General features: G+C 42.1%; 1 protein-coding gene across 3 annotated transcripts in view; it reads right to left on the bottom strand.

Moving 5' to 3' along the window:
• The window catches only part of prkar1b (protein kinase, cAMP-dependent, regulatory, type I, beta), a 112,191-nt gene that overhangs the window by 57,373 nt on the left and 27,075 nt on the right, over positions 1–27,743 (bottom strand). For all 3 annotated transcript variants that reach the window (XM_072694032.1, XM_072694031.1, XM_072694034.1), the window contains one exon: positions 23,184–23,275. In XM_072694032.1, coding sequence (XP_072550133.1) covers positions 23,184–23,275 — 92 coding nt within the window. The remainder of the gene's footprint in view (positions 1–23,183; positions 23,276–27,743) is intronic.

The raw sequence follows: 27,743 nt of genomic DNA, 5'->3' as shown, positions 1-27,743 counted from the left end.
AGGGGCTTAACTGGCCCACAACACTGAAAACACTGTAAATCTGCCTATTCAGCCTACAGCAGTTTAGCTCCGCCCACTCACAGTCAGGTGTTTCAGCTCAGACTGCTTTCTGAATGAGACAAAACACAGGGCAGTAGGGTACACACAAGAGCGAGAGAGAATGAGAGAGCAAAAATGCACGAGAGAAAGAGAGAGAGGGGAATTGAACCTGAGACTGATGTTAAGTGACCAATCAGTCTGATATCCAATATTTTCCGGAGCACTTCGGCTTCGGATTGAAAAGCAGACCCATCACAGCGCACTGGTCTGCTGTCTTCTGATTATGTGGGTCCAGAAGTGACACCTATCCACACTAATATCTGTACCTCTAGCACAGCTTAACGAAAAGTACAGGAGAAATCACTACAGTAACCATAGAAACCACCCAATTCACTGTATGTGTGTGTATGCTGGCCACAGTATGTGTGTGTGTGTGTGTTCTTGTTTGTGTGGCCAACGTGCTGAAGAGATGGTGGAGGTGAGGTCACTGCAGTATGAAAAGGCTTTAGGAACGGCTGTCCATGCTGATTACTCATTCTGCCACACACACACGCACACACACACACTTCATATAAAGCACAAGCACGCACATAAACACAAACTGTCACACACATGACCCGTCCCGCCCCCTTTCCCCCATACAAGTGTCCAATTAAAAACCCTACACATCCCCTCCTTCCCTGCCAATGTGTACACACACACACACACACACACTGTCCCATAAGCCGACAGCTCGTTGTGATTTTTTCTCTCTCATTAACACTTTCCCTAAGGTAAATAAGTCGATGTGTGTGTGTGTGTGAGTGTGTATGTGAGATTGCACCACCTCTGGTTAGGTTAGGCTGCATAAAATCATCATTTACTCATCAGCGAAGTGAAATCCAGTTCAATTACACACTCTCTCGCTCTCTCTCTCGCGCGCGCGCACTCATTAGAGTGGAATTAGCGGGCCTCTCTCTACGCTTTGATATGCGGACAGATGAATGGCCGGTGTTGTGTGGCGGTCAGTAATTTCTGGTCCATTCAGTTCACAGTTAAAGAGGCCACTCTCCAAACCAACTGACCCAAATGCACGACACAGTTGCTCGTCTAATTTTAAAACTACACTGAGTAGCAATTAGCGACACACCAGTGACATCACCACAGAAAAGATGAGAAATGGAGAGATGAGCAGAAGAGAAGAGAAGAGAAGAGAAGAGAAGAGAAGAGAAGAGAAGAGAAGAAAAGAGAGGGGAAACAAAGAGAGAAGAGAGGAGAAGAATCGAGACGAGACGAGAAGAGACAGGCAATATTATTAAAGAGAAGAGAGGAGAAGAATGAAGAAAAGAAAAATGGAGAAGAGAAGAATGAAGAAGAGAAAAATGGAGAAGAGAAGAGAAGAATGGAGAAGAGCGGAGAAGAGAAGAATGAAGAAAAGAAAAATGGAGAAGAGAAGAATAGAGAAGAGCGGGGAAGAGAAGAATGAAGAAAAGAAAAATGGAGAAGAGAAGAATAGAGAAGAGCGGAGAAGAGAAGAATGAAGAAGAGAAAAAGGGAGAAGAGAAGAATGAAGAAAAGAAAAATGGAGAAGAGAAGAATGAAGAAGAGAAAAATGGAGAAGAGAAGAGAAGAATAGAGAAGAGCGGAGAAGAGAAGAATGAAGAAAAGAAAAATGGAGAAGAGAAGAATAGAAAGAAGAATGGAGAAGAGAAGAATGAAGAAGAGAAAAATGGAGAAGAGAACAATAGAAAGAAGAATGGAGAAGAGAAGAATGAAGAAGAGAAAAATGGAGAAGAGAACAATAGAAAGAAGAATGGAGAAGAGAAGAATGAAGAAGAGAAAAATGGAGAAGAGAACAATAGAAAAAAGAAGAATGGAGATGAGACGAGAAGAGAGAGGCAATATTATAAAAGAGAAGAGATGAGAAGAAGAAAAGAGGAGAAGAATAGAGAAGAGAAGAGGGAAAAATAGAGATGAGAAGAATAGAGAAAAAAAGAATTGAGAAGAAAAGAAAAGAGTAGATAAAAGAAAAATGGAGAAGAGAGAGAGAGAAAACGCAAGGGACAAACGACCTCATCAAAAAAAAGAACCACACACCAATGACCAAGCGACCCTAGACCACAACCGACACTTCACCAAGGAAGTGAAACTTCCACAGTAAACACACACACACACACACACACACATTCACACACTCACACACTCACACACTCACACACTCACACACACACACACCACAGAAAGGAAAAGGCAGGTCCAACAAAACAACACAGCAAACTTCCAACTAACAGCAACCTTTACTTCCCAAACACTGCACTAAACACACACACATACACACACACACACACAGTGGTGAGTGTGGCTGGTGTGATAAATCACTCTGTTCATTGAGGGCTACTTATTAGCCAGCACGTCTTCTAGCCTAGAGTGTGTGCGTGTGTGTGCGTGTGTGTGTGTGTGCTTACCACATCTGCACTGCCAGAGCAAACACACCTGCCTGAACACTGTACCACCCAAAATATAACCATCATATCACACACACACACACACCTTACAACAGCTAAAAACAAAGCACAAATCAGGGCCACTCGCCATGAGGAATACCGGAGTGCACGGTGAACCTCTGAGAATGACACTTATCAGGCTCCCCTGAATCTCAGGAGGAACGGCTGTAAAACATCTGTTCTCTTTAACTTAAAGCAAAGAGCCTGGGGCTGGGGTGTCAAATCTCGTGTCAGGTTACACGGAATTCAAAGTCAAGTGGACCGAGCCAATAGGCCTATTGCTCGGAAAACCCGAAACTGTGTCCAGTTCTTTTCTTAAGGGCTAATGAAGTATTACGTGTGCTTAGGATCCAGGCATGTTTTGAATGATGGGGTTCCGGGGTTCTGATCCTTTCTTTTTACCACTGTGTTGCAGTTGCCGATATTTTTTACAGTCTTCCACAGTAAAGAGTGGTCCGTTGTCCCGCCCCCAAGCTGAGTCTAAGATTTTAATTGGTTCTGACACTGAGTTTCATTTTCTGTTGTCCCCCCCAGCCCTCCCAAGCTGAGTTTTTAAATTGGTTTAAGTGAGACTGCCCATCCTCCCACCCCCCCCAAGCTGATTTGTAAATTTAGAATTTTTTTTAGTTTGATTGACTAATGTCCCGCTCCCAAGCTGACTTTAAGATTTTGATTGGTGTGAGCATCACTGACTGTCGCCCCACCCCCTAAGCTGACTCTGAGATTTTAATTGGTTTGAGCATCACTGTCTGTTGTCCCACCCCTAAGGCGATTCTAAGAGTTTGATTGGCTTGAGTGTGGCTGTCTGTTGTCCCACCCCCTAAGCTGTCTGTTGTCTTGCTCTCCAGGTGACTGGAGATTTTGATTGTTTCTGCCACTGAGTTTCAATATCTGTTGTCCAACCTCGAGAGCTGATTCTAAGACTTTGATTAGTTTGAGTGTTACTGTTGTCCCGCCCTCTGATAAATCTTTACTGTTTTACTGAAGTCTGTGAGCTGCAGGTCAGCCCTCATGCATTTACCACGTTCATCTAAGCAGCGCAGGACTATACTATACAGTGCAGCGCTACTGACGGGGGGAGGGATCCATTTAGGTAACAGCCTTTGTTGACATACATGGCAACAAGTAAATTATGCAGGAAAAAACAGTGGGATTCCCCTTCAGTAATCATGACAATTTTGGCCCACATAAAAAGACTTTATGATCAGCAACTGAATGAAGCGTCTTTTGTTAGAAACTCTAGATCTTTGCACCTTTTCACTTTCATGTTGGACTGAAAGTGGAATTTTGAACACTCTAGTGTGCTGCAAGAGGTTTGGACTCACTCTCCCTCTGGGGCTCTGCACTGGACAAGTCAGCTGGTGGACTGAAATCTGTCTCAGGGAAACAGCACCTTCTACAGGCTTTATCAGTAACTGCAGGCCCTGTTTTCTCCTCTTTTCTCTCCTCTGGAGAAGCAATCCAGAGTGTGATTTCATATCTACAGGAAACAAACACGGAACCTGCTGCTTTAGTTCTGAAGCGGATGTGTGGTCACAGCCCCTGATTACCTCCACGTCCCGGTCACGACCTGTGATCTGACGCTCGTTGGTACTTCTATCTGATACCCATGTACTGATACAGGTAGAGATTGTAGACTTCCTCCCAGCTATGCTTTTCTTTTGTTTTAGGAGCTGACTACTCTAGAACACACTGACCTTAGTGGGCCTATTTTTATTAGGTAAGGCAAGTATCTCCAGCAAGTCAGGGAAAAAAACAGGAATCTGAGGCGGGGGTGGGGGTGTCATTATCTATAATATCAGGTGATGCAAAGTAATGTTTTATAAATACTCTGGCTCCTCAAACCTTGTCCCAACAATCAGGCAGCCATGAGTCCCTCTGTGTATCCCCATACATCTGTTTATGTAGCTACTAAAAGATACACACACACTTCTTCAGTATGTTCGTAGGTTCTATTCCCAGATGACTTTATTTGGGGCAGTGGTGGCTCAGTGATTAGAGTACCAGGCCATTGATGACAGGGTTGTGGGCTCGATTTCCGGGCTCAGCAAGCTGCCATTGTTGGGCCCTTGAGCAAGGCCCTACACACCATCTGCTCCCCGGGCGCCACAGCAATGACTGTCCACCACTGTCACTGTGTGTTTGATCACTATTGTGTATGTGTGTCTACTGCACGGATTGGTTAAAGGCAGAGGCCAAATTCCATCTGTTCTTGTCTTACAAAAGGCTTGTACTTCTGTGAGATTCTCTAGCCATCTTGCTGCACTGCTCTTCAGAGGTCTATCCACAGCTTCTCAATGACATTTTGGTCGGGGGAACTGTGAGGGCCTTCAGCTACGCCTCTTGAGGTTGTCCATTGTGGATTTTGAGGTGTGTTGAGGATCATTATCTTACTGAAGTCATCCTCTTCTCATCTTTCATCTTCAGCATTTATTTTAAATACTGTGTGATGTTGGCTATAAAAATTTTAAATCCATTCTTCCATCTACCAGTGCAGTGTTCCCTGTGCCACTGGCTGCAACACGAGCCCACATTCCTGGGCTTAACAGTTGGAGGGGAGTTCTTGTCCTGAAATTCTGTACCCCCCCCCCCCCCCCCCCCCAAAATATCTTAATAGCTCAAGGTCATCCAAAGGTTCTATTGTAACTTCTGCAGTCCACAGGAGTTTTGGTAAGACTTTACTCTGATAGTCCATTGCAGACACCTTGTAGATGCTCACCTGTCAACTGATAATCTCTTTTTTAAGAAAAGTCGACTAAATTAAATCAATCAGCCCAGAATGTCTGATTATAGAAACTGATATTAAATATAAAGGGATTTTACTGAACATATTAATCAGCAGCTCATCTGATCTAAACGATATGACTGAATTATTTATACACACACAAAGATCGATCAGGATGATCCGATACTCAGCATTAGGAGACTCGGATCGGAGGGCAAAATAAGCTAATGGGGACGTCCGCCCATTTTACAGTTCTTTTACTTTAAAAGAACCCCTTTTTCATTTGTAATTTCGATCCTCAGACAGTCTTCAGAAGGTACTCTCTGAAGATTCAGAAGATGGTCACTGTCTGTCAGTACGGGGTCAGAAGGTCAGAGGGCTGAGGGCAGAGAAGCAGGGGTGAAGGGCCAAAGGTCCACAGGGTGGCCGGTTCATCAACTCATTACCCGTCTGCTTAATTAGTGGATTATGCCAGCTGCATGCTCAGCAGGGCACACACTCACACACACACACACACCTTACTGGCTGAACTATCAGCATACAAATATATATATAGTGTAAGTTTCTAGATGGACAAAAGTATTGGGACACTTGCTCATTCATGCTTTCTTCTGAAATCAAGGGAATTAAAAAAGAGTTTATCCTGCTTTTGTTGGAGTAACTGTCTCTACTGTCCAGGGAAGAAGGCTGGAGGACCATTGCTGTGAGGATTTTATAGCATTCAGCAACAAGAGCGTTAGCGAGATCTGAATGTTTGATGATCACCACCCCACCTCATCCCTGTCTCTGCAACTCATCCCAAAAGTACTGGATGCTGCTCTAGAGAGTCCTATTCTTTTGGCAATCCTTCTCTACAGGGACTGGACAAGCTGTGTATGTATATCTGCACATCTGTGTCAGCAATGGGTGCGACTTAGAGCAGTTGTATGCATTCATTAGAAGGGGTGTCCACAAATATTTGGACATTAGTGTACTCATTGGCAGTACTCACATATATATATATATATATATATATATATATATATATATATATATATATATATATATATATATATATATATACTACACACATGCACACACGCATACACAGAGAATTGGGGCTGTGTGATGCTGTGAGGGTCCTCAGTGTGGAATGACGCCTATTTGTTCCTGCACTTTGTTATGGTGTGTGTGTGTCGGAGTGCAGGTCTGACGGACACACTCCAGCGACGTTAATGAGAGATCAAAGCGAGGCTGAGCTGACCTGTCGGAAACCCGGAGAGTCTCCAGGGACGCATACATCAGCCTATTAAAAAGTGCTGACAAATTACCCACAATCCTCCTCATCCATCTCGCTCTGGCCATCAACAGCTCCTTCCTTTCAACTCTCTCTCTCTTTCTCTCTCTCACCCAATCTTTTTCTCTTGTTCCATCTATCACTCCCTCTCTTTCTCTCTCTAGCTCTTACTCATCTCTCTTTCTCTCTCTAGCTCTTACCTCCTCTCTTCCTCTCTCTACCTCTGATCCTTCTCTCTTTCTCTCTCTAGCTCTTACCTCCTCTCTTCCTCTCTCTACCTCTGATCCTTCTCTCTTTCTCTCTCTAGCTCTTACCTCCTCTCTTCCTCTCTCTACCTCTGATCCTTCTCTCTTTCTCTCTCTAGCTCTTACCTCCTCTCTTTCTCTCTCTACCTCTGATCCTTCTCTCTTTCTCTCTCTAGCTCTTACCTCCTCTCTTCCTCTCTCTACCTCTGATCCTTCTCTCTTTCTCTCTCTAGCTCTTACCTCCTCTCTTTCTCTCTCTAGCTCTGATCCTTCTCTCTTTCTCTCTCTAGCTCTTACCTCCTCTCTTTCTCTCTCTACCTCTGATCCTTCTCTTTTTCTCTCTCTAGCTCTTACTCATCTCTCTTTCTCTCTCTAGCTCTTACCTCCTCTCTTTCTCTCTCTACCTCTGATCCTTCTCTCTTTCTCTCTCTAGCTCTTACCTCCTCTCTTTCTCTCTCTAGCTCTTACCTCCTCTCTTTCTCTCTTTCTCTCTCTAGCTCTTACCCATCTCTCTTTCTCTCTCTACCGCTTACCCATCGCTCTCTACCTCTTTACCCCCCCCCCCTCTCTCTCTCTCTCTAGCTCTTACCCCCTCTCTTTCTCTCTCTACCGCTTACTCATCTCTCTTTCTCTCTCTACCTCTGATCCTTCTCTCATTCTCTCTCTGTAGCTCTTACCCATCTCTTTATCTCTCTGGCTCTTAGCCATTTCTCTTTCTCCCTCTAGCTTTTACCCATCCCTCTTTCTCTGTCTTGCTCTCTCTCTATCTCTCTCTCTCTTTTTCTCTTTCTGTCTCTAGCTCTTACTCAATCTCTCACTTTAGCTATTATCCCAGCTCTCTCTCTCTCTTCTTTTCAACCCATTTGTCTTTCACTCGTCCCAGTCTATCCCTCTAGCTCTGTTCCACGTCTCCATTTCATTCCCATGTTTTTCTCTCTCTTTAGCTCTCTAGCTCTTACACCATCTTTCTCTTTCTTTCTTTCTTTCTTTCTTTCTTTCAAACCCCCACCCCATCCCTCTCGCTAGCCCTTAACCCATATCTCTCTCAGTTCTATCTCTTTGTTCTGTCTCCTTCTCTTCTCTTTCTCATAGAGTTTCCTGTAATGTACTCTGGCTGGTCATTGGTTACTCTATACTGGTTTTACTTAAGGGTCAGCAGCAGGGGCTCCACAGCTCTAACAATGCTGCCAAAATACTCAATTAATAAATTTTTAGGACCCCTTTCAGACAAACCTGGTGGTAGCGCATTGGACCGCTGAGCCACTCAGAGCCGCCAGCATTAGAACTTCTCAACCGTGGTTTTACGTCTGTCTCTGGTCCAAGGCGCTTTGTCATTGTTGATCCTAGATTATACTACTAAATTATTTGGAAAAATTCAGGGTACCCCTTCTTGAAATTAAGATTAATTGTAACTGGACCATGCAGCAAGACAATGACCCTAAGCACACAAGTAAATCTACGAGGAAACTGTCAAAGCAGGAGAAAGAAATTCAACATTCTGGAAACGCCAAATCACCTCAACAATAACTCTCAAAAAATTTGTGGAAGACTAGAGCTAAGCCCACCAACATCACTAAGTTGAAGCAGAAATGGGCCAAAATCCTCCAACTCGCTGCAGAAGTTCCCATACTTTCTCTGACAAACATACTTAATATTTGGGTACATTTAATTAATAAATGAATTCATACATACAGAAAATGAATTTGTTATTAACTTCGTTTCTTTAAGCGTTCCTGCCTCACCATTCCTGTGCAGAGGTGCCAAAACGTTTGCATTCACACGTATGGCAGCATCTGGCTTTAGAGGTCGAACAGATAGCATTTCTGCATTTGTTTCTTCAGGTGCGCGGAAACAAGAAAAATACTTTCTCCTAATGGAGATCACATCAGCAGGAAACCAGATAGCCGCTATGCTAACACTGCGCTAGTTATTATCGGAGGGACACAGGCCGTGTTTGGACAGCAGATAAGTCCACTTCAGTTCATCAAAAGGGCCTTTAACCTTGATTAAACCAGTCTCTATCTAAATCTCCCCTTCAACCCCCCCTCCCGCCTTCCAGCTATCTGTGATCAGGCTTTATTTATCTGAGATGGTGTTATCTTAGCCCCATTTACTTTCCATAAATGCAAACAGCTGCCGAAAAAAAAACAAATAAAAAAACAACACTATGAGGAAAAACAAGACGGGCAGTTAGCTAATGGTTTGGCCGTAGCGATAAGGGTGTTAGAGCAGGTGAGCAGGTGTGGTTAAATGCGACGCTGGGTACAGTGCCAAGCCACCTGTAACAGTGCAGCTGTTCGATGGCCCTTATGTGAACGAGCGGGGGTAGAGTGTGTGTTTGTGTTAATGTGATTGTGTGTATATGTAATGCACTGTAGTGTGTGGCATGGTTATCAGGGTTGTGACATTAGGAAATGTTTAACAGCGGGATGAATCATGAGCGCATGTCGTAATGGTCGCACCATGACGGCCAGCGTCAATAAGCAGATGAAGGTGAGCGTTACAACTGAAAAGAGTCTAAAAAAGACAAGGGCCATGTACGGGCAAAAAAACCTGGAGATACCATACGCATCACGATACAGGGGTTATGAGTCAATACACCCATCAGCCATAACATTAATACTGATTAATATTGATAGTGCTTAAAATGCTACAAAGGCTACACATGGACCTACCTCTTACCAAGATTAGGATGGTTAGGATATTCAGCGGATAGTCGTGTTTCGCAGCTCCTGAGATTTGAGACTTTCTAACAAACATCAACAGGCTTCCTAACTCTCCACTTTGACTTCTCATGGTTTGGTTTCAGATCTCTATAGCAAGCTTACAACTAATATGCAACAAACACTCGGCATAGTAAAAGTCTGAATCATGACTTGTCTGTAAAAGGCAGAGACCTGGACTGGAACCCAATTTGGAATAACATATTTTCTACTTTTAATATGACTATCTGTGAGAAAAAAGTGTTAATGGCTGCTAGTATGGCTGCCAAAAAAACAATCTTAAAATTCAGGATTGAGCAGTGGGTTCTTGTAAAATCTTTATTTATACATTATTTTTTGGATGTTCTTATACTAGAGCGAATTAATGCCAGATTACATCATGCCAGTGCATGACCCCCCCCCCACCCCTTTATTTTAATTAATTAATTTATTTATTATTCTCTCAGTCTCATTGTGGTGCGTCAATGTGTTTGTTTATTCAGTGTCTTGTTTTTGAAAAATATATTCACAAAAAAAAAAGTGTGAATGTTTTTTACGTTTGTTTGTACGTTTCGGATGGAGAAAGTAAGGGTGCCAAAATACTCAATTAATACATTTTTAGGACCCCTTTAGAATTTTTTAGGCCCTTAGAATCTCCCTAACCTGGTGGTAGCGCATTGGACCGCTGAGCCACTCAGAGCCGCCATCATTAGAACTTCTCAACCGTGGTTTTACGTCTGTCTCTGGTCCAAGGCGCTTTGTCATTGTTGATTCTAGATTATACTACTAAACTATTTGGAAAAAATCAGGGTACCCCTTCTTGAAATTAAGCTTAATTGTAACTGGACCATGCAGCAAGACAATGACCCTAAGCACACAAGTACATCTACGAGGAAACTGTTAAAGCAGGAGAAAGAAATTCAACATTCTGGAAACGCCAAATCACCTCAACAGAAACTCTCAAAAAATTTGTGGAAGACTAGAGCTAAGCCCACCAACATCACTAAGTTGAAGCAGAAATGGGCCAAAATCCTCCAACTCGCTGCAGAAGTTCCCATTCTTTCTCTGACAAACATACTTAATATTTGGGTACATTTAATTAATAAATGAATTCATACATATAGAAAATGAATTTGTTTTTAACTTCTTTTCTTTAAGCGTTCCTGCCTCACCATTTCTGTGCAGAGGTGCCAAAACGTTTGCATTCACACGTATGGCAGCATTCGAAAACTGTGAATGTTTTTTTTACGTTTGTATCGAATGAAGAAAGTAAGGGTGTACTTCATTTTACATTTTTTACACACTGCTTCTCTATTTTGGCATAAATTTTGTTAAATAACGAAGGACATGGTGGAATGGTGGATGTGTTGTTGTTCGTCTAAGGTTGTATTTACCAAATTCTAAGGTACCAGATGTCCTGATACGTAAAAATCACTGAATTCCAAGAGGGTGCACTTTGTGTTTCACATGACTTTATACAACATTAAGAACTACAATTAAGAATATTGACATATGAAATTTTGTCTATAAAAACTTCTTCACATAAAAAAGTTAAAACATAGACTTTCTAGGTTACTCGTATTCCAGGTGGCCCAATGTAGTGTTGTATGAGTTTTGCCCAAAGACTGTTGTCATTGGTCTAGCGCAGCACAGTCACCCAGAACAAGAACTCACCCCCAGTCTCCCACATGGTGTGTCACCTCACTGGCAGGTACACTCTTAATAATAAAGCTGCTATAGGTCCATAAAGAACCATGTTTGTCATATAGATGTGTGCGTTTGAAGAACCTATAAAAGACCCTGAAAACTTCATGTGAAGGTTTTTTTTAGCAATTTAATGGGCACATATCTATGAGAGAAAAAGTGGTTCTTCTATGGCATCACTCAAAGAACCTTTTGTAGCACCTTTAGATTTTAGAGTGTAGTGGTGTTATCCGTTGCAGCAAACGGCAACCAGTTCAACCTATAAATGACTTTATGTGGTTTTGGCTTAGCTAAAATTGAAACTTCTGCATCCAATTAAACCTAAAACCCAACTTCTGCTCTGAATGATCCATTTTGAAGCTTCAACAAAGTCGACATAGTGCACCAAACTCATTACACTAGGATTTTAACTTATTTTAACTTACTTCAAATCTCAAGGGTTATCTAAGGCACATAATATAAGCTGAATGGGTTCAGTTGGCACAAACTATTGGGAGCCCCTGCATTACAGTATCATATAATACTGTAATATCAGTGATTGCTGATGGAACCTTACGGTCATCAGGGTTCAGAATATGCACCGGAGCAAACCCCCATTTTTCTCTTTCTTTCCTTCTTTCTTTCTTTATTTATTCCTTTTATTACAGCCAAAAGGTAACAAGGCTGTCTTTAGCTGCTGAACAATGGGCTGCTGTGTGGAGTTGGCCTGAAGAGCAGGCAGGTGGCACTACTGGCACTGGGGGTAGTGCCAGGGCTGGAGGTGGGGGGGGGAGAGGGAGGTTAGAGTGAGGGCAGCAGGGTCACCTGAGCATGAACATAAGGCACTGGGGAAACTTCCAGGAGCTTTAATCACCTTCAGGCCAAAAGAGATTCAATGTGTGCTTTTAACAACAGTTTAACCCTTTAAACAGCCTATGGCCCGCCGGCCGAACACGTTATTATAAACTACTATTACCAAATAATAATAATAGTGTGTAATAGGCCTTTCTGCATTAAAGAGTTAATAAAGAAAACTCTTCTAATCAGCATCTAAGTCGGTTTACCAATAAAGTTTAACTAAACTAAAAACATACAAACATCTATAGTGAAGGCTAGAAAAAGTAAGTGAACCTCTGTGTTAAAGGTTTTTTCAATTAGGAAAAGGCACCCAAAGGCTGTTTACTGAAAATTCAGGACTGTTGCTACTCTCACCTAGAAGAGAGCACCATGTTAAGATCACTTCAAGAACACAATAGGCAATCCTGAAAGAGGTGAGAAAGAACCCAAGGCTAAAAGCAAAGGACCTACAGAAGTGCCTACAAACTGCAAAACCATTTTTATATGTGTCCACTTTTAGAAAAACACTCAAAAAGAATGTCGGACACCGCCACGTAAGCACAAAACACCAACCCAGTCCCAGGTTGGCCAAAACTGCCTAGATGTTTACAATGCTTCTGGGAAAATGTTCTATGGATAGCTGAGACAAGTGGAGTCCTTTTCTACAAATGCACAATGCAATATTTGGAGGACAAATAAACAGTGTGCAGCTAAACACCTAAACCTCACCCCAAACGGCAAAGCATGGTGGAGGGAGCATCATGGTTTGGGGTTGGAGGGCCTGGGAATCTTGTGGGCATTGAGGGAACAATAAATGCAATGGCACAAGACATTGGGTGTTGCAACATGACAATGACCCAAATCGCCAGATTTCTGACCTGGAACATTCCGTAACCCTGTCAAAAAGCTGTGGCATGAGCTGAAGACAAATCCTGATAAACTGGCACTGACACTTCTGAATGGCCCAAAATTCCTCCTCGACACTGGGCAAATTTTACTTCGAGCTATAGGAAACATTATAGGCGGAGGTGATTCCTGCAAAAAGGGGATTTAAAAGTTATATTTAATTCAGGGGTTCACTAAAAGCTGAAGTTCACTCATTAGTTATTAGTATATTGGTTTATTTCTTGGAAAACAAAAGAATTGCCATTGCAATTCCAATACCTTAGTAAAGGAAAGTGTAGTTCTAGTTTTATCATACAGATATTGCAAAAATTTTAAGAACTTAAATGTGTGTATGTCCTCTTTGACCAGGCCTGAGGCCCCCGTATGATCAAAAGCCGAGAACAGCAGCTCACAGAGCACCAGCGTATTTTGACAAATGTGCTGCAGACACATCAGCGGCGACCTCCCATTTTTCATCTCTACATCGTTTCTGAAACCTAATCTTTAAGCTTCTTTTTTTTCCACCTCCACACAGAGGCTGAACAATAGAGGAACGTGCCTCTCTCCTGTACGAGAGGGAGAACTCTGAGCAAGGTTGAATGAAAGAGCCTTTGATCCAGCCAAATAAATGGGAATGGCAAATCGGCTCCAAACTCGACAGGCATCAGTAGGTTGCAGCAGTGGTGAAGGACGAGGCTGAATCTTGGGAAATAAACACATAAGCCAGCTTTGGAGCAGCTCTGAGGGCCAGCTGAGTCCTCCACAGCCTCATCCCTCGTCCTAATCGAAACAGATGATAACATAATAGAGCGATAATGGGAGGAACAAATCTGAGGCGTTTAGCTTACATAACTGTAGGGTGAGTAATGAGCAGTGATGTTTCCTTCACATGAAGCTCGGAGCCAAGGCTGCAGCTTATGCCAGGAGCGTTCAGGGTTCAACTCGAAACATCCGCAGCCCAGATTACAACTGTCTTCTCCGGGACTGGTCAGGCCGGGACCACGCAGACATGTATTTGCGGCACGACATGCAAGTTGCTGCTTGAATTGTTTTACCTGGTGAAGAGAAACAACATCTTCACAACATCTAGTGGAGTCAGGAACACCATTTAAACTGCAATGGCATGGCTGCTGATGGAACTAGGCCCTGATGTTTATTAGTTTTTGAGATAGCAACACCGTTCCAGCTCCAGATGGTTCGGTCTGACTGTGTGATGCAGGCTTGTATGCAGCCTTTCGATAAGGCACACGGTTCCCACGTAGCGATGGACTGTTGCAGAATTATTCTCCCCACAGGAATGAATGGGGAGCAAAGATTTTGGCACCCTTCAGATGCAATGGTGATACAAATACACTTGGCGTACAACAGCAACCACCTAGCAACACCCTAGCAACCACTAAGCGACATCACAGCAACTGCCTGGAATCCCAAAGCAATCGCTATACCACCATAGCAGCCAATGTGAATACCTCAGCAACCATTTAGCAATCAGCCAGCACCCATTCAGCAATACCTCAGCAACCACTTACGAACACTAGAGCAACCAACATGGATACCATAGCAACCACTTAGCAATTTCATAACAACCACTTGGGATACCATAGCATGCACTTAACAACAACCTAGCAACGCCATAGCAACCACTTAGAAAACCATAGCAACTACCTGTCAACACTATTGAGAACACCTGGGATACCATAGCAACCACCAGTATAAACCACGTCATACACTTAACTACAACCTAGCAACGCCATTGCAACCACTTAGCAACACTATAGCAACCACGTAGAAACACCATAGTAACTACTTAGAAAACCATTGCAACTATCTGGCAACACCAGTAAGAAACCTGGAATAGCATAGCAACCACCTAGCAACAGCCTACCAATTGCCTGGAAGTGAAGTCCACTTTAGCTGCACAGCCATTCTGCGTTTCTTTCAGGAAATGCACTTTTCAGGTTGATGTGACTGTGGAAAGAAGTATGATGTGTATAGAGCTCTACTTTCTGCTCGGATTCAATCAAATGCTGCAAAGCAACCCAAGAGCTTAAATGGCTCAGATTAGATGGCTGCAGAAAAGGCCTGGCAAAGCATTTTAGAGGAGCAAACTCAGCCTTTGGTGATGTCCATGGGTTCCACACTTCAGGCAGAAATTGACAGCGAACGCTTAGCAACCAAGTAATAAAAATAATCCTTGTATTTATAATTGCTAGCCTGTCCAATTACTTTTGTCCCTGTGAAAATAGAGGGGTTATGTAAAAATGACTGCAACTCCTATGTAATTCACGCCCTGTGGTGGTCTTGATTCCTGTGACGGACAGTAAAGTTGACTTTCAGTAATGACCCAGGCCAAGCCAGGGCCTGCCCTCCGGCACAAGTCATTCCTCCCACAGCCAGTTATGATTTAGGGCTGTGAGGTCACTGTGAGGAATGTTCCATGCTCATTAAACAACCTGCTAATCAATTACTGCGGCAGTGATTACATCATGGGCCATGCCCTTACAGTATGTCTCCATCGATCGTTACAGCATGCTTTCACAGCATTACTGCCTTCATGCCCGCTAGCCAGGCATGGTGATATGGGTGTGTTACATTTATGTTGAGCAGTGGTCTTGTTGCTTTTTTCCCCCCCTAAAACAAACAACAAAAAAAAGTCACACACTCAGCAGAGATTCAGTGGGGATACGCTTATATTTGACACTAAAAGATTAAAGGACCCATATCATGGGAAATGAACTTTTCCTTATATTAAAAGTGTAACTTTCACTTTCCTGTCCATACAGTCCAACCTGAGCAACTCGGGGTGCTTCCATTATGCTGATTAATCGTAATCGAGGTACGAGGTCGATGTTCAATTAATCACCTCACTGATTGGAGGTCAAATTCATAAGACACACTAGTGCTTCTTCAAAAAGGTAAATACTGATCATTTGATTGTTTCAGAAGGTCAAACAGAAAAGGTTGCACAACACAGAAACGTTCACCTTCTGTCAAGTACGTTCATTTAAACCCTCAGTACTGGGTTGGGGCTCATTCACCACTACTTACTGGTGACCCTTTATTTGGAGTGGTTATTTTTAGATGGAACAAGCACTCATTATACTCTCAGTAAAATCTCCACAACGCCTCAGTGATGGAGCAGCATCTGAACATCCAGTAGATCATCAAGAGACTTTTATTGAAGACCTCTACTGAATTTAGCTGTTCTTCACTTTATTTGGAGAGTCCAGGTATAAATCACTGATCATCTAACAGCTCTAATACAGACCATCTCAACAGACCTGTTGCTGAGACCAGTCTGCCTAAACTTTATTAGGTTGAGATCAAGGGCTCAGGATGAGGGTTAGGATTAGGTTTTGGGCTGAGGTTAGTATTTGGACTAGAGTTAGGGTTAGGTTTTGGGTAAGGCTGGGCTAGGTTTGGTTTAATGGAAGTAAGATATCAAGTCTACTTGATGTTACATATCTACTTAAGATGTTAAGATGTAAAAGATGCATCAATAGAACATCTTCAAGATACCACAGTGTATTCAGGTGCTTCACTGCTGCACTGATATGTTGTTGATGTGTTACCGACACCCTGTTAAGATTTCAGAAATCATCTACAAAGGACCTCTCCAAATAATACGTTACAGAATTACTGTAGCAATGCAGCTTGAGGCACTGCTAAGATTTTGCTGAAGCCCAGGTTGCTATGTTAGTGGCCTTCAGCTCGTCTGTATTGCTGGGTCGGATGTTTCTTCATGACAATAACCCGTTGATTCTCTATAGAGTTCAGGTCCAGAGAGTTGGCTGACCAATCAAGTACAGTAATATCATGGTCAGTAAATCTTTTAGTAGTATGTTTGGCATTGAGGGCAGTAATTTACTTTCATCTGAAAAGTGGACTTTAGAGCACTAAGCAACAGGCCAGTTCTTTTCCTCTTTAGTCCAGGTAAGACGCTCCTGACATTGTCTCTGGTTCAGGAGTGGCATGATATTAGGAATGAAGCAGACACCAGCCTCAGTCCAGGTTCTTAAATCAACTTTTCTTGACAATCCTCTCAACGCTGCAGTCATCCTGGTTGCTCGTCCACCTTCTCCTACCACATTTCCGCCCCCCTTCCAGACAACTTTCCATTAATATGCTTTAATACAGCTAGTCTTTCTAGTAATGACCTTCTGCGGCTTGGGTGTCGATGATCGTCTTCTGGACAACTGTCAAGTCAGCAGTCGTCCCAATGAATGTGACTGCATGTGCTGAACTTGACTGAGAGATACAAAATATTTACACTGTTTTTAATAGAAATTTACTTCAAATGAAATATTCGAATGAATCACGTCATGAATTATAAGCCATTCTGAACAAAAAAATGCTTGAAATATGTAACTTAATGTTTAATGTATAAAATATATATATATACATGTATCTCCAAAATGGTGGCTTAACAGGAGAAGGCAAAAATGTTCTTAGCTCTGAATGGACAGTAATGCAAAATGAAATTTTGTTTAAGTAATTTTAAGCATTTCTATTGGTCTGTTCATCCAGAATTATGTACACAGTGTTCAGATCAGCTTCCGGGTTCAAACCATGGAGAAAACTGAAAACAGGCAAAAATGGAGACAAGTATTTTCCATTGGACAGCAGCGATATGCACACTGTATGTCAATCAGTATACTGCACAGTCACACATGCTGTTATATGATACTGTGCCTTTAATGGGTTATATGCAAACAAGAAACCCAGTCGCAAAAACAGCCTGCCTTCAATTAAGTTTGTTTTTGTGATGTCACAAAACCTGGCATTTACATATTTACACCACATTACAGCAGCTTAAATCACAGTTTGTAGTGTCTTTTATGAAAACAGCCTATGGACACTAAGTCGCTATAACAGCCCGTTTTGAGTTTGTTCTGCTTGCACATTTACATAAATCCACATTTACACCAGGCTGGTTTTTGAATAAAGCACAATATAGGACAGCCAATCAGCACACAGTTCATTTACATACATCAGTCTCAAAAGGGTGGTTATAAATCCTATAATGTACTGTTGTACTGTAATGTTTTGAATATTTGCTTTATTACTAAATAAGCTACATCAGTGGTCTTCAACCCTCCTTCAACCATCTTCCTGCAGGTTTCAACTCCAACCCAAATCTACAGCATCTCATTTAGCCAATCAAGGACTTCTGAAAGCAGTAATTAGTTGGATCAGGTGGGGTGGATTATGGTTGGATCCAAGGTCTGCAGGAAGGTAGGTCTCCAGGAGCAGGGTTGGAGACTACTGTGCTGGAGTATTATCCTGTAATTGACACCTGTCACGGGAATCTCATGACACAAGCTTAGCAAGTCGCCAAATGGTGGTGTGGCGTGAGAGCTTAATTGCATGCATCAGGCTGAAATGAAGAGTTGGGCCTAAAGTTTTGTTCTAAGCCTGCCTGCAGCCCAAGAACCAGGACACCCGACCCAAGCCCCATGAAATTTTGTCTGTATATGACTAGACTCAAACTACACCATCAGGTTTATTTAAAGTCCAAAACGGACCTAAACCCAAGGCGTTTGGGCTTTTGCTTAACCGGCCCAAAATTAATATACGTAATAATGGTGCTGGTTAAATTATAAGTAGACAGAAAAACACATAGGAAATAAATAAATAATAAATTAATAATAGAAAACAAATCATTATAATCAACAACCCAAAATCACAGCAATATGCAAACTAACCGAGTGATGGCCGATGCCTCGCAAGCCCCCCTAACAAATATCTAGCAGCATATTTGGATCTGTTGGCGACTCTAAATCCAGTAGTGTAGTGACTTGAAGTTAGAGTGGCGAGTAGCTACAGCCAATGAGAGTGCAAGACACGGAGAGGAGATAGACAAGGGGTGGAGTTATACGTCATCGTCAAGTATGGCTACAAGAAAGGTGGTTTCTTCTGTTTCTGATGCAAATCAGCACATAAACTGACCTCCATTTTGGTCTCCCGCATGGCCTCGTATCAGTTCTCGTGTGGTTTCGTGACAAAGCATGTTTTTGGAGTGCAGACAGACTCGTTGTAGGTTCCTCCTGGTGAGAGATCTTGTAATTCATGATGTCGTGTCGCTAATCAGTCGTGTAGTGTGCCACTAAACCACAGTCAGTAAACAATTCCCAAATGCAAGACGACAAGTTGTGTAGTGTGAAGGGTACAACGATCAGACGACTCTGAAAGTCATATAGTGTGAACCAGGGATATGCAGCTGGCCAGCTGCCTCCTTAATGGAGGTCAAGTTGAGGTCTGGAGGACCAAAAAAATGTTCTCATAGGCTTGTTCGTAGTATTGCTAGGAAGGCAAACCAAAAGCCCTGGCCCCCACTTGTCTACTGCGCAGTGACACCTGCTCAAATATGACCTTCATGGAAGGGTCATCAGAAAAATAAACATTCCAGTATCCCCACCACAAAACATCTGTACCAAGTCCTGACCATGCAGGGTGCCCATCCATTTCTTCTGTGCCTTTTCGCTATTTTAGAATTTCAAACTTTTCAAACTATCTAGCATGGATAAACGTCCCATACTTGACTGTACTCACATTGCTAGTTTCTGACAGAGGTGGGTCAATGGCCTGTGGAGCTGTGCCATTGTGCTCTCCGGCAGCAATGGACTTTGTGATCCAGAACTACTCATCCAACATTAGTATGTCACACCCTTAATGTTTCAATCAAATCCTCACAGCAATGCCTGAAAAAAACTAGTGGAACGTCTTTACAGAAGATTCTGAATTCTTGAGAAAGATACTGCAGCAAAGAAGGCGGAAAAACTCCTTGTTAACACACTCGATTATGGAATTAACATTGGATAAGTCAATGTCCACAAACTTTTGACCAAAATTTAGTGCCTTTTTAAAGCTCTAGCATGAATGACCTCTATCCGTCAAATTACTCCAGGGGACACAGGGGCAAGAAAGCTGCACTGCAAGGCGAACTTGCTGCCTGCTCCGACGCGTCCAAGACAAGTTGTCCCGGCCTTCAGAAGTGGACCGATCTGATGGGATGTCAATGTCCTGTCACTTAGCACTGACTAGAAAGTCACACCCCATAAAAATCAGCAACAATCTGGCCATCTTTGAGCCGAGTTGACACTTTGACACGACCACACACACACACGCGATAATTGGACATTGTGTGTGGCCGTTGCCAGCCAATGGGGCTCTGTAACTATAGAAACAAGAGGAATGTTCCAGGGAACTCTGAACAAGAGCCCCTCTCGGGACCAAAACAGAAACTGGCCTTATATGTAGGGCCCATATTGTGAAAATCCCCCCCCTTCATTTTTTTCCTTCACTCGCAATGTCGTATGCCAACATTGGTCAAGCTCCAAAACGTACCACTCAGCTCCAAAAACAGCCTATTTTAATTCCATGGTTTTTGTGATGTCACAAACCCCACTCATTTACATCTGCCTACTCAGCCTACAGCAGTTTAGCCCCGCCCATTTACTTTGAAGTTCTAAAGGAAGTACTTCAGGTTGATCTTTTTCTGTTGCCGTTTTTTTAAGTATTGTAATTGCATTTTACCTTTTTAATGAAACACATTGCAGGGCAGCCAATCAAGAGAGGGCTCATTTACATGCCTCGATCTTAAAGGCACCTTAACGCAAATAGAGAGGTTGGAAAAATGCTGACTATTCGGCCTGCAGCAGCTTAGCCCCACCCATTCGGGCTGAAGTTATAAGGACTGCATCAGGTTGGACTACGTTTTGAATAGCTGAACAATGATGGGCAGCCAATCAGGAGAGGGCTCATTTACATACATTAGTCCTAAAGGTACAGTAACACAAATAGTCATTAGTGTTATTGGTGTTAATTCTATGGCATATAGAGAGGTTGGAAAACTGGAAAATTGCTGTAGTTAAGCACCGCCTTTTCATGCTGAATTTATACAGAGTGTATCAGGTTGATAAGGCACGATGATGGGCAGCCAATCAGGAGAGGGCTCGCTTACATGCTGCAACCTTAAAGGCACAGTAACAAAAAAAAGTCAGTTCAACTTTACAGCTTAGAGAGGTTGGAAAGCTGGGAAATTGCAGTTGATAAAGTTATAAAAGTTGGTTTATTTTTGGAATGGGGCTAAATGCAGAGCAGCCAATCAGGCGAGAGCCTATTTACATGCATTAGTCTTAAAGGTACAGTAACACAAATAGTCTGTGTTAATTGTATGGCATGAAGAGAGGTTGGAAAACTGGAGAACTGCAGTAGTTTAGCTCCGCCCATTCACGCTAGTTATAAGGAGTACTTATAAAAGTTACAGAATACAGAATGCAGGGCAGCCAATCAGGAGAGGACTCGTTTGCATGCCGCAGTCTTAAAGGCACAGTAACACAACTCTATGGCTTGAAGAGAGAGATTGGAAAATCGGACAATTGCAGCAGTTTAGCTCCGCCTATTTAGGCTGAAGTCACAGGGAGTGTTTCAGCCTGAGTTGCTTATTGTCTGAGGCCTGTTTCATTCCAAGAGATGACAGGATGAAGAAAAGAATGAGAAAAATGAAGCGTAGGGGCCTTTAAATCCATGGCACAGCTCATGGATAAACCCTGGAATGTTACTGAGTTATCCCTGATCCTAAGAGCTCACCCTGAGGACACTCACAGGCACATCTCCAGCTACGAAACGATAAACATGCGCAACCTGTGGCCAAAAATCCTGACGGCCAATCAAAGGCACGGCCGCTCGGCGAGGCAGTGTGATGAATCAGCAGCTGACGGAAGGCTGGAAACGCTCTGTGTTTTGGGGGATTTAAGTGTTGTGGTTGTTTTGGGTCCGCTTAGGAGAGGCTTTAGCAGCGGAAAGCTGAGGGCTTTCTTTCCTCTTCATGGTGCCTGTGCGGCGATAATGGATTCTCTGCAGCAGTGAAACTTAACTCAGCCAAACAGACGCTGCCACCTGAGCGCCGTTCCCACAATTCCCGACGACTTTAACTCCGGCTCAGATGTTGCGGGGGTAAAAGGGAGGGGGTGGGCGGTGGGGGCAAGGGAGGTGGGTGGCTCGGGGCCTTCACCGTTTCGTGTTTGTGACATCTCCCTCCACTGGAACAGACGCCGGAGAGAGCGTGGAGAATTGAAATGATCTGAGTAACTCAATCCTCCTCCACCCAGAACACACTTTCCACACTGCCCTATACAATGCGTCTCCTCCCTCCTTCTCTGTTGCCATGGTAATGGGGGAAACAAAGCGTATACAGAGGGTAACCCTTTTGCCCCTTGTGCCCGTCTGTCCCCTGTCTCCAACTCTCACTCACACACACACACACACACACACACACACACACACATATATATATAGCAGACAAACCCATTTGAAGAAAGGTCCATACATACAGGTCATTTCAGGCTGGAGAAATCAAAAATCTAAAGGAATATTTATTTATAATGAATGAAAGACTTTCTATTAAAGACTTTCTATATATTTCAACTAATTATCATAAATTATAATATCATTATGTTTTAAACAATTAGCTTACCTTCTGAAAACTTTCCCAGTTTAATTTTGATTTTGAACAATTAGCTCAGTTTCAGGGGATCTCAATTCTCAAAGATTTTGACAAACTTCCTAAATTAGCTTAGTTTCTCAATATTTTGGCAAACTTTCTCAAACTATTAGTTTATTTTCTAAAGATTTCAAACAATTAGCTCGTTTTATGAAGATCTTGAGAAAACATCTCAATTATTCTTGACAAGCTTTCTCAAATAATTAGCTTATTTTCTCAGGATTCTGACAAACGTTCTCAAACAACTGGCCTAATTTCAAAATATTTCTTAGTTAGCTTTGTTTTTATTTTACCCAATTTTTTCAATTAACTTACTTTATGAATATTTTGACTAACATTTAAAATTATACCACATCTTCTCAATAATCTTAATTATACCAGTCTTCTCCAATTTCATTAAAACATTACCTCATTTTCTAAAACACTTGACTAAATATGTCAAAACAAGTTTCTTTTCTCATGATTTTGATCAACTGTTAAAATAATACCTTATCTTTTTCAGATTCAGATTTCACTTATTATAATGAATGAATGGCTTATTTTCCCATAATTGTAACTAATTATAATGAATTATTGGCCTATTCTCTCAAGGTTGTAACTCATTGTAATGACTTAATGGCTTTTAACTCAATTAATCTTCTCTAATATTTGAAATGATACCTTATATATCTTCTCAAAATGTTCTCCAATTTCATTAAATCATTATATTTACCATATATAAATGTATACCATATTTTCTAAAGAATTTGACTAAATATGTCAAATTATAGCCTGTTTTTTTGAGTTTGACAAAACATGCTTACCTCCTCTCATTGTCATCCAGATGAGCAAAGAGCACATTCTTAGAAATGGCCTTAGCCAAGGCTGTCATCGTCTTGTAATCCTTTGGGATGACCTGCAGACATAAACACAACACAAACGTGACCATAAAGTTTACCTCCACCTCTTCCTCGGCTAAAATTAGACAAACTAAGTGCGGCAGACACTAAAGAAGAAGCTCAACCAGAATACGGCAAAAACAGGCTCCATCAGTATCTTCTAGACTCCCCAGAATCCAGAATCCTGTCAGAAACATTACAGTATTAGCAGATTAAAAAAAAAAAAATACAATAGCGTCACAGATAGAGCACAGATATTTCCTGATGTCCCAATCTGATTCAATTGAAGGGAATATGGCTCATTTCCATGGATCAGGACTTGGCTATATTAAGCCCAATCCAGTTTCGATCCTTTGTTTTTACTGCTGCCTTTTTGGTCCACTGGCGTCCTCTAGGGGCCATAAACAGACATTATTCCACGGCCATTTAAATGTCCACAGTGTGGAAATGTTTTACATAAATGTGCAATATTGCTAGATTTCTTTTAATCTATAAACTGCAAATATTAACAACTCTTTGGTCCCCCTGCTACTGACAGCCCTTCTTATTCATCCCCTACCACTCATCCTGCAACCCAATCTCTTCATAGTGACTCTTCCTTCATTACTGACATAATAACTACTTATAAGACTAGTCTTAATCCACCCCCTACAACCTAAACTAAAGCTTGTCTACCTGCCCTGGCCCCCTTTACCTCATAATCTGTATTAACCAATCGCTGCTTCTCAGTCAGGTCAATGCTTCTCGCAGTGACCTGACCGACAAGCAGTGATTGCTGAAGTTACTGCCATACTTAAAAAAAAAAAAAAAGCTGGTCTGGACCCATCCAATCTAGATAAATACCACCAACCTTCTCCAACCTTCCCTTTCTGTCCAAAGTTCTCAAGCCAACTGTTGGCAGCCAGCTACAAAAAAAATATTTAGTGTTTAGTCACCAACAATCATTTTGAACCTTTCCAGTCCGGTTTCCGTCCGTTCCACAGCATTGAAACGGCTTTATTTAAGGTCATCGGAGATCTCCTTGTGTCTGCAGATGGTGGTGCTCTCTATATCCTTTCACTGCTAGACCTAAGTGAGTCATTACACAGTGAGGCTGCCCAGGGAGTCATTCTTCGGTCATAAATCCCCTACCTTCGCACTTAAGGGGTTCCCGTTTGGACGTATTACACCACTTTAAACTTATCTTTCACTGTTACATGGACGACCCCCAGATTCATCTCAGCACCAAATCCATCAAAGACCCAGTACTACTTATCACAAATCAAAAATTGGATGAAACAGAACAGTCTCAGCCCTCTCTCAATCTGCTCAAACACTTTCCCATGTCTTCATTTCCAGCCAAACTACTGTAAGTCCCTTCTAGCTATCATCAGCTCTTCCTCCATTCACAAACTCCAGTTGGTCCAGAAATCTGCTGCTCGTCTCCTCACCCACATCCGCTCACATCACCACATTACAACCAATTCTCCGACATCTCCACTGGCTTCCGGTTAAACATCACATACAATTCAAAGTTCTTCTACAATCGCTGCATTCCATTTGCTTCAGAAGTCGGATGTCAAAGCTGGGAATAATTGTATGCTAAACAAAAAACAGTTTGCTAAAGACTTTCAAGTTTACCACAACTGGTTCAACAATCCTTCACCAGAGTTTTATGGCAAATTTAACCAAATACGTCCCACTTTTTATGTCCCAGGTAAGCAATGCTAGCGATACCAGTTGATCATGCATTCTATGGTATTTTGTGCATCCAAACATCATGAGAACACGTCCACATGTGTAGGTCTGTCTATCAGTGAGTATTTCTTTGTTTATTTCTTTCTTTTAGTTTTTTGTGTTGCCTTTGATGCTTTGTGTAGTAATGATATAATCTAAAGAATGAAGAATCTGAAGATATAAATAATATTGATGATGAAAAAGCTCAATATCTAAGCTAATATCTGCAGTTTCAGCTGCCATTTACCCAGATTCAAGCCTGTGTGCTGTTCCTCTATTTGCGTTTTTTTTTTTTTTTGTGGATCATGCCACCAAATCCATGTGGCAAAAGCACAAAAAGGTTTGTATGTAATTAGGAAATGTCCAGAACACCAAGAAAGCCACTCGTAGGGTTGCTTTTTGGCCGCAACAAGCAAAGGCATTCCATGAAAAGAACATCTCTCCAACTGTTAAGCATGAGGGTGGATGAATCATGCTTTTAGGTTTGTGTTGCAGCCAGTGGCATGCGATGGATTCAAATAAATCCTGGAAGCAAACATCACACCTTTAAAAGCTGAAGATGAAGAGGATGGCTTCTATAGCTGGTGAATGACCCTAAACACGCCTCAAAAGCAACAATGCACTGCTCCAAGAGGCTCTAGCTGAAGGATCTGCCATGGCACTCACAGTCCCCTGACCTAAACATCATCAAAGGTCTGTGGATAGACCTCAAAAGAGCAGTGCAGCACGACGGCCCAAGAATCTTAAAAAAACCCTTTTGGGCTTTTGCAAGGAAGAATGGTGAAAATCCTCCGAACAAGAACTGAAGAAGACTCTTTGCCGCTACAAAGAGTGTTTACAAGCTGTGATACTGACCAAAAGGGGGTGTTACTAAGTGCTGACCAGGCAGGGTGACCAAACTTAGAATTAAAAAGGCTGATTTTGATACTAATTGTACAAATTCTTCTTCTGTTCTGATTGGCCCTACTGCTCCTGACTAAAAAAAGCAAGCCAGGCTAAAACACACTCCTTACAATTCGAGAGTGAATGGGCGGGGCTTAACTGCTACAAACTGAACAAATGTTGGATAAATGTTAATGTGTCATGTGACAACATAATAGGAAAGGGGAAAATGGGCTTATTCGGAAGCTTAGTTTCCAATATGTTGACTGTACAGGCAGGAGGCTTTATAACTTTACCTGCTACATCAAATGCTTTTACTGTACTTCTTTAAGTTGGACTGACTTCGATACTTCCAGGGTCACGTCAGCCTGCTCAGATATCATGCTCAGATATCATGGGTAGCTCTGATGCAGTTTTCTTAACAGCTGCAAGCCAAAGCACCTGCAGGGGATCAGTCATGTCTCTCTTACATGCACTCTGAAAGCTCCTTTAAATTTCAATTCTGGGTGAACCCCCACCCCCCCCCAAGCTTCCCGTTGATTCAGACCTGATTCAAGAATCTGCACGTCCGAAAGCATTAACATAATTGCTGGTGCAGCAGAGGCTTCTGAGGGCCAACAGCACTGCGTCACGCTCGTCATTTAGCATTAAAGCTGAATCATGTTCAGGCCACCATTAACTAGCATTTTTTTCCGTTTTACTATCATAGTAGGAACGCAGGGTCATCGGATGTAGTGCATGGGGACCATTTTATCATCAAAATTGTATGTAAAAGATGTTGTCAAGGCCTGACCTGTGGAAAATTGTATGTAATTTTTGTCTTTTTATTTTTTGTATTTTAGGTTTTTTTTATGTTATTATCTACATACATTTTTATTCATTATGAAAGTACAACTTGGAAAATTCATCAAAAGCAACAGCCATTTCTATATATTTGAAAAGCCAATTGCCCAATTCCCATCACGTGAACCCGCCCATCAACTAGGAGGGTGCAGACTAGCACATGCCTACTACTATGCCTGGAGAACGGTGTGGAGAATCAATGAGAGTAACTGTGCAGACAATACCAGATCATGAATCCAGTGGTATTTTTTATTATTAGAACAATTTTTGACTGTTTTTATATAGTGACACTTCATGACTTCATGAGTTTTATTTTAAAAATAAGAACAATGCAAAGTATGCTGTGTTTGCCCTATCTAAAACAGCTCATCAGTTCATTCTGCTCCCCGTAGCTTCTGCACCATTTAAGGTGGAACAGACAATTCCAGTTAGAAGCTGGAGACTAACTCCAGCCTAGTGAAGACAGCTTGTGTGTTTACAGTGTCAGAAATGAGCACTGAATTTAATTTATGGTCAAATGTTCTACTGAGTTTTAGCTGCATTTTTGGGATTCACTGTATGTTGTTGGAGGACAATTCAGCAGATTTGTTGAACAGATTGCTGATGTCACCATGTTTTATCTGCATTTTTGGGATGTGCTGTATGTTTTGGGAGAATAATTCAGCAGATTGATTTGCAGCACAAATAGAATTGTTTTAAAAATGAATATATGCTGGATATGCAAATCCCATCATACTATTCAGGGACGTGGCAAGTATCACAGGTGGGATCTTCCAAAGGGGTTAAGAAAAGCTAAAAAAGCCACTTTTGTTTCTCACAAGAACAGGCAAGCCTGTCTGTGTGAAAGAAATGTCCAAAGCGTGACCCTGCAGGTAGCAGGGACCAGTCTGAGCAGTAGATGCTGTGGCTACACCCACGCTTCACTGCTCTCACAATTACAAGCCGCTGACGTGCAACAACCTCAGTGTCATTAGCCCACAATTAAAGCCCTGTCATGGTAATCACATCCTAATGAGCAGCCAAGACGGGACAGGAATGGAGGAG

Source organism: Salminus brasiliensis, chromosome 12, assembly GCF_030463535.1.
Source record: "Salminus brasiliensis chromosome 12, fSalBra1.hap2, whole genome shotgun sequence".
Lineage (NCBI taxonomy): Eukaryota > Metazoa > Chordata > Actinopteri > Characiformes > Bryconidae > Salminus > Salminus brasiliensis.
The sequence above is the reverse complement of the archived record's forward strand: the minus strand, read 5'-3'. Positions and strand labels throughout refer to the sequence as shown.